Source organism: Pteropus alecto, unplaced genomic scaffold (genome assembly GCF_000325575.1).
Source record: "Pteropus alecto unplaced genomic scaffold, ASM32557v1 scaffold37, whole genome shotgun sequence".
Classification (NCBI taxonomy): domain Eukaryota; kingdom Metazoa; phylum Chordata; class Mammalia; order Chiroptera; family Pteropodidae; genus Pteropus; species Pteropus alecto.
In genome coordinates, this window is record NW_006440605.1 from 239423 (window position 1) to 247311 (window position 7889).

The 7889-nt window shown below is 54.6% G+C and overlaps 2 protein-coding genes across 2 annotated transcripts in view; both read left to right on the top strand.

Annotated features, from left to right (window-relative positions):
* The window catches only part of MYO1F (myosin IF), a 33002-nt gene extending 28446 nt beyond the window's left edge, over window positions 1-4556 (top strand). Inside the window, 8 exon segments of the mRNA XM_006917249.3 lie at window positions 1-128; window positions 835-980; window positions 1346-1492; window positions 1687-1835; window positions 2296-2379; window positions 2958-3153; window positions 3245-3414; window positions 4106-4556. The exon segment at window positions 1-128 is cut by the window's left edge and continues 4 nt beyond it. Coding sequence (XP_006917311.1) covers window positions 1-128; window positions 835-980; window positions 1346-1492; window positions 1687-1835; window positions 2296-2379; window positions 2958-3153; window positions 3245-3414; window positions 4106-4182 — 1097 coding nt within the window. The 3' untranslated portion in view covers window positions 4183-4556.
* A 2559-nt stretch (window positions 4557-7115) lies between these two features.
* Window positions 7116-7889, top strand: part of ZNF414 (zinc finger protein 414) — a 3726-nt gene continuing 2952 nt past the window's right edge. The window contains exon 1 of the mRNA XM_006917202.3: window positions 7116-7275. Coding sequence (XP_006917264.1) covers window positions 7273-7275 — 3 coding nt within the window. The 5' untranslated portion in view covers window positions 7116-7272. The remainder of the gene's footprint in view (window positions 7276-7889) is intronic.

Genomic DNA, 7889 nt, shown 5'->3' on the forward strand with positions numbered 1-7889 from the left:
GCATCAATCGGAACTTTGTCGGGGACTACCTGGGGCTGGAGGAGCGGCCAGAGCTGCGTCAGTTCCTGGGCAAGAGGGAACGCGTGGACTTTGCCGACTCAGTCACCAAGTACGACCGCCGCTTCAAGGTAGGCACTAGCAAGTGGGTACGTCTAGGACCCTGGCCTCAGCCTGGCACCCCACCCAGAGGTACACCCTCACCTGGCCCAGATACATCTGTCCACAGGTATATATTCACCTATCCTAGATACACCTGTCTCATCACAGGTACACACTCGCCTGGCTGGGGCACACCTGCCCACAGGTATACGCTCCACTAACATAGATATATCTGTCCATCAAATATGACCTTATGTAGCCCAGGCATACTTGTCTATCAGATGCATCTTCACCTGGCCAGACACATCTGTCCACAATTACACATTCACCTCACCCAGAAGCATTGACCACAGGGCCACCCTCATTTATCCTGCACACACCTATCCATTAGGTAGGTATACCCTCACCAAGTCTAGATAGACCTGTCAGTTAGACACACCTTCACCTGGCCTAGATACACCTGTGCTCATCTGGCCTGGGCACCCATGTCCAGCAGGTCTACCTTCATCTATCCTGTACCTGTTCCCTGCCCCAGACACCCTTCTAGCCAATAGACTCTTCTTTAACCTATTATATAATGTAACTACTCATATACCTTTGCGTGGAGGGATACCCTCACCTGTCCTTCACCTGACCTGCCAGCACCACCCCTCTGCCTGGGGTTGATCCCCTAGGACCAGGCTGCCCATGCCCAGGGCTCCTGCCATCAGCCTCTCTGGTACTGCATCCTCATAGCCCATCAAGAGGGACTTGATCCTGACGCCCAAGTGTGTGTATGTGATTGGGCGAGAAAAGGTGAAGAAGGGATCCGAGAAGGGCCAAGTGCGTGAGGTCCTCAAGAAGAAGGTGGAGCTCCAGGCCCTGAGAGGAGTCTCCCTCAGGTGAGTCCAGGCACTCACCTGCCCCACAGTCACCCTTGCCTTCCCCCTTGTCAACCTCAGTTCTCGTCATACTGTTACCCCATCTGTAACTCTGACATTCTTACTTGCCGCTATATCTGTAACCCTCTCTTGGCCCTACCTGTCACCTTCACCTGCCCTCACACTCATGATCCTTATTTGCCAACAGCGCTTGTCCCCTCATCCGACTCTTCACCTGGCCCTTCTGTATTACCATCTTCCCCAGCTCCACTTTTCCCGGTTCCCCCGTCCCGTGTAACTCTCCGCTTGCCCCTTACCTGACCTTCCCTTGTTGCATCTCACGTGTCAGTCTTGCCACTCTCAACTGCCTTTCCTCCCGCCCCCAGTACGCGGCAGGACGACTTCTTCATCCTCCAAGAAGACACAACGGACAGCTTTCTGGAGAGCATCTTTAAGACTGAGTTTGTCAGCCTCCTGTGCAAGCGCTTTGAGGAGGCAGCACGGAGGCCCTTGCCCCTCACCTTCAGCGACACGTACGCCTCCCCTCACCACCACCATCCTCGAATTGGTCTAGGCATAGCACCCTCTCCCCACCCCACGATCCCGCCGAAATTCCCCTCTGCCCTGCCATCCACCAGTGCCCGGCCTGGCAAGGATAGGATGGGGAGGTAACACACATCTCCGCTTGGGAGGCGAGCGCCCCAAAAGCTTTCTCTTCTCTCCACAGACTACAGTTCCGGGTGAAGAAGGAGGGCTGGGGCGGAGGTGGCACCCGCAGCGTCACTTTCTCCCGGGGCTCCGGCGACGTGGCGCTACTTAAGGCTAGCAGCCGGGCCCTCACGGTCAGCGTGGGTGATGGGCTGCCCAAAAGTTCCAGTGAGTCCGCGCAGAACCAGGGGGTGGTGCCAAAGAGGCGGGCCAGCGAGGGGACCAATCAATGTTGAAGGGGCGGAGCCAGTGATGCTGGCCGAAAGTGGGTGACGGCTGTGAAGGGGCGTGTCTAGGGAGAGACAAAAGAGGTAGCCATGGAGAGGGTAGGGCCAGCGAAGTGACCAGTGACTGGGCGAGCAACGTGGAGGGGCGTGGCCAGAGAAGAAGCCCGAGAGCTAGCCGATAAATAAGGGGGCCGGGGTGGGGGGTGAGGACGCAAGTCATGGAGTGGACGAGCCCAGGAAATGAGGGGCGGGTCCCAGAGGGGCGGGACCAATCAGGACTGAGCCAGTGAGGCTGAGGGGGCGGGGCCTGGGGAGGAGTGGACTGGACGTGGGCAGGGCCAAGAGCCTGGTCTGGTCTGACCACCACTCAAATCCTGTATCCTTTCCATTTTCCTTTACAGAGCCTACACGGAAAGGAATGGCCCACGGTAAACCTCGAAGGTCGGCCCAGGCACCTTCCCGGGCAGCCCCTGCGCCCCCCAGAGGTGAGGAGATGACCCCCACTAAGTGTCTTCTCTTGCCTCTTGTGGGCTCCATGACCTAAGCCAGTCCACCTATCAAACAGTCTAATAAGCAGAGTTGACCAGAACTCTCCGTAACTCCCGATCTCCCACAGAGTAACAGCTAAACTTAGTTTGGTATTCAAAGCCCTTCAGAATCCGACCCCAGCTAACCACTGACCTCTTCTCTCCCATCTTACACTCCTGTCAGGCAAGCTACATCACATTTTCCCAACTTGCCAAATTTGTCAAAACCTCCAGGCCTTTGCTGGGGCTGTTTGCTCTGCCTGTCTCCAAAATTCCCACTCCACTTGAGCTCCTATTCTTCCTCCAAGACCCATCCACGAAAGCGTTCCTACAGAATGGGGTTGAGGGAAAGACTGCTCCTGCAGAACCTCTCTCTGATCCCTCCTGGCCCCTGGGTCCCTCCTTCTGGTCTAGTCACCATACTGGATTGAGAGTGTGGCTGCCTCCTCCCTCAGACTGGGAACTTTTAGTTGAGTCCTCCCCAAATACTCCTAGCATCACCATGATAAATGCCTCCATCCTTGCTCCAACCACAGGTCTGGACCGCAACGGGGTGCCCCCCTCTGCTAGAGGGGGCCTTCTGCCCCTGGAGATCACATCTGGAGGGGGCTCCCAGCGGCCTCCCCGAGGCCCTCCATCCTCAGCCCTGAGGGCCAGCAGACGCCCTCGGGCACGGCCCCCCTCGGAGCATAACACAGAATTCCTCAATGTGCCAGATCAAGGAGTGGCTGGGTAGGTGGGGTGGGAGGGCAGCCCTAGGAGATGGGGAGCTGTGAGGAAGTATCTAGGGCTGTGATGAGCGCCCCCCTCCCTGTGCCCACAGGATGCAGAGGAAGCGCAGCATTGGGCAGCGGCCAGTGCCTGGTGTGGGCCGACCCAAGCCCCAGCCACGGACACATGGCCCACGGTGCCGGGCACTGTACCAGTATGTGGGACAAGATGTGGATGAGCTGAGCTTCAACGTGAATGAGGTCATAGAGATCCTCATGGAAGGTGCGTGTGCTGGGACAGAAGTGGGAGAAGTCAGAACCCTGATACCAGGCAGCCCCCCATTACCGCATATCTTCCCATGGGATGACAGAAGTAGCCAGCTAGTTTTCAGGCTCCAATAGAAGTAGCCTCTTCTGAGCCAGTGGCTGCAAAGGCTAGAGGGCTTGGGTCTGGAGTTGCCTCCTAAGCCACCTAGGAGCCTGGCCTCACTGAATCACATCTAGTAGCCCGGCCTCATTTCTGTCACCTGTCAAACATAGTGCTAATAGCAGAATCTTAGAGACCTCTAGTGAGTAGGATATGGGCCATATCTGGATGGCGGAAGCCACCTTCTTTACCTTATTCCCTGGGGCTGTCCCAGAGGGGCCTTGGACTCAACAGCACCCTCTGCAGGTGAGTAGGGGAGCCCCATTGAAGTCCTCCCTGGGACCACTATGGGTATTGCAGGGAGGGGCCTGAAGCAGATCATGGATGAAGGAAGAATGCAAGAGAGTAGTCTAGAAAATAACAGTGAGCCAGTGACAAGGAAAAACCATGTGTGTGTCCCTCCCTCCCTCCCTTCCTTCCATCACTCTCTTTTAAGCCTCTGCCTTATGCCAGACCAGTGGAAATGCATAAAACAGACACTGAGCCAGCTTGAAGGTTTTCTCCGGGGTGGCCTGGGTGCCACCTCACACTCTCTTCTCTCCCATAGATTCCTCGGGCTGGTGGAAAGGCCGGCTGCACGGCCAGGAGGGCCTCTTCCCAGGAAACTACGTGGAGAAGATCTGAGTGGGGGGGCCCAGAATTCTATCCTCCTACCTGCTAGGGAGCCAGGCCCGGCCAGCAGGGCTCTCGTTTCCCTTGGCTGCATTGGCCAGAAGGTGTAGTCTGGTGGCCTCCAGCCTAGCCCAGCCCAGGCCCTGGGTGGGTCTGGGAGTCACCTGCAGCCACCCCTGAGCCCTGGACTGTCCCATGTCACACCACCTTCCTTTTGTTTTACACAGGGCTAACAGCAGAGCCTACCTCCCAGCTGCCTTACGAGTACAAAATGAGGCATGTCCTGTCAGCAAAGGGTGGGGCATAGTTGGGGGGCCTTGACAAGCATGACCTCCCTCCTTCTCTCTTTACTGAAGCAATAAATGTTTGCTGGGTCGAAGTATCAACCTTCTCAGAACCTTGTGATGTAGGAGTAGCAAATGCCCCATTTTACAGGTGGAAAAATAAAGAGTCAGAGTTTGAGTCACTTACCCAAGATTCCACAGAGCCGAGCCTTGAAAAGCTTGAGTTTGTCTCACTTGCCAACTTCCAGAAGCTGCATGCCAGCTTTCCTATAGAAAATGGTCTGGTGGGTCCTATCAGATCTGAAGCTGCAGCCCCCAAACCCATCTGGGACCCAACTGGACCCTGAGGAAGGAGGCAGGTCCTGCATGGCCCCCCACAATCCATCCTGAGACACCTCTGGCCCCTGTCCCCCACCTCATGTCTGTGCATTCTTAGCCCTCACTCACCTGGGGTCAGGACTGGTTCTGACATTTGAGGGCCCTGGCTTTCTGCACTTATGGTCACAGGTCAAGGGGTCAGCCTGGCTAGTGGTTTCCCAAATTGTCTCCAAACCCATGCTGGAGTCTGAGCCTTTGAGAATTCCATGCAGGTGCTGCAGAAACTGTCTGGGAGTCCTACTATGGTCAGAGCCTAAGGATTCTAGCTTTCCAGATGGATACCCCCTCTGTGCTCAGCCCCTCAAAGAGTAAGCCAGTCTGAGAGACTAGAGGGGTCAAACTGAACCAGAGAAGGGACAGGGGCTGACTGTCCAGCAGAGCTTTCTGCAGGATCCGCACCCTCTCTCTTCTGCACCTACCTGGGGAAGCTGAGAGTAGCTGGCAAAACAAACAAACAAATCTCAGCAACCTTTTTGTTAGTTGTCATACAAAAGCATCTACCCAGTCCCTTGAAAGTCCCCGGTTCCCATCTCTGATTTTCTCACTCTGCTGCCCAACCATCATTGTGTGCATCACTCGCTGTAAGACTTAGATATAAGGATGGGAGAGGGCGGGGAGGACGACCGACATGAATCACTGACCTCATCAGCTGGGCATTTCCTCGTGCTGAAGAGGAAATCAGGGCTTCCATCTCCTCAGCCCTCAAACTCACCCTGCAGGCTACCCCCACCCTAGCTCCTGGCACTTGGGGATAAAGCTACCGTGGCGAGCATCACACATGCAGGAAGTAGGGCCTTCTGGATAGGATGGATAGATGAGGTTTGGGCGGGTTACTCAGTATGAAGAAGGGAGTGGGTTTGACATATTCGAATAACTTCTCACATTTAGGTTACAGCATCTGCAAACCTCAGTCACTTTTGCCCCACCCACTCAGCCCCACATCCTGTTGACTCTTACAAAATGTCTCAAGTCTGCCCCCTCCTCTCCGTTCTTTGGGTCCCTATCCTTTCTGAGGCCTCACCCCATCCTTCCCTATATTGCACCAACCTCTCCTGCACACACACACACCTCTCTACCCTCCATCAAAATGATCTGTTTTTACGACTTTTTAACTGTATTAAAGATAACCAAAGGTTTTTAAATTAAAACTGCACAGAAGTGTGAAATCTGTCTCTTCTTCACTCAAAAATCTGTCTCCCCAATTTTTAATGTCTCTTAATGGTATTCTCTGCATGTAAAAGCACATAGGTACAAAAAAAACCACATAAGGTGCACCTTATGTGCACAGATGGAAATACATTACACATAAAGTCTACACTTGCCTAGAACTCAATGAATACCTCTTGAATGGTTAAATAATGTATTATGGAGATCTGAGATCAAATGTTCACTTCGTCCCCCAATAGCCCATCTCCCAAATGAAAGCCAGGGATCAGATGGTGTACCTCCTCCTGCTTAAAATTCATTAATGTCTAGAATGACACTCCTCTCTCCACGGTTCACAAGGCCCTGCATGACCGACCTTGAAAAAGACACGTTCCTCTCAACCTCAGAACAATTGCATTAGTTATCCACCCTTTCCAGAATGCTCTAGCCTCGTGACCTTCCATTGGCTCACTCTTTTCCTGTCAAGCGATAGCTCAGAAGTCACCTCACAGAGAGGCTTCCCTGACCCAGCAGTATCATGTCCTTCTGTTTTATTTATTTATTTATTTTTAATTTGTAGCATTTACTATAACCTCGTACTCTTTTCTACATTTGTTGTTGTGTTTCCCCGTTTTATTATTTGAGCAGCCTCTGAGGTCACGGATGTTTGTACTGTTCATCTCTGGTTCCCCAGAACCTAGCACACAATATGTTGGACAGGTGACTCATTCCACACTGGTACACCCAGTGCCGCCATCCTGGAAACACATCTCTCCAGATGGACAGTTAGCTCGCTTTCCGCCCTTGGCTATCACAAGGGACCCACTCCAACTTCAGAACTAAGTGCACTGAAAATTTTGACGACTACTGTCAATTTCCTTCTAAAAAGGCTGCCCACTCCACATGACCTCTTCAAAAAGTAGAACCACTGTTTATCGCCTTTCGAGGGCTGGTGACAGGATAGAAGGGGATGAAGATGCCCATTTTGCAGACGAAAACACAGGCCAGGAAACATTTTAATCCCGGATTTCAGCACAGACTCTATTAAAGGTCGACCCTACGACTGCCCTGAGTCTGCAACTCCGCCCCCGGGATTTGTTCTGTTGTCCAGGAGGATCTCAGGCCCCGCCCCCTCGCGGAACGCGGTACGCAGGGCTCGCCCCACTTCTCGCGAGAGTGGGGAGGCGGAAAATGGCGCCGACGTGAGCGCGAGCTCACAGCTGCCCAGGGAGTCGCCGCAGCCTCAGCTAAAGCCGCCCGAGCCGCGGGAACAAGAGGCTGAGCCAGGCCGAGGATGGTGAGCGTGACGGCGTGGGTGCGGCCAGCCAGCGGGGACTGGCGGGGAGCGGCCCTGTCGCGCACACACACACCCTCTGGTCGGCCCCGCCCCCACATCCGGGCACTCGCCGCCACTAGCTGTCATTCGGCGAGCGCCCAACCCCCTACTTCTGGGCCCTGCTTCGACTAGGCCACGCCCACAGGGCTGGGACTCCGCCCCTGACCCTTATCCATCCGCGTCCCTAGCACCTCCAAGTTCGCTTGCACGGCTTAAGCCCGGCAGTAATATATATCTCCGTTCTCAAACAATCCACTCGCCCACTTCTGGCCTCTCCAGAATCTTTCTAGCCACGCCCTGTTCAAATCCCCGCCTTCATAACCTTTATCCTGCCCACCCCCTGTAGGCCACGACCCTGTCGCATAGGGGGCCTCCCACCTTCCCAGGTTGGGAGGAGGAGATGCTCCATTCACTGGAGCTATTCCTGACAGACGGCCTCTTCTGCATTTGGGACACGCCCAGCTCCTAGCCTGGGAATGGAGACAGAGGCAGGAGCACAATCCGCCCTCATCTCCTGCCCTCTCTTGATGGTGACTCTTTAGGATGGGGGCCGACTGGGTGATATCTCTGGGGCA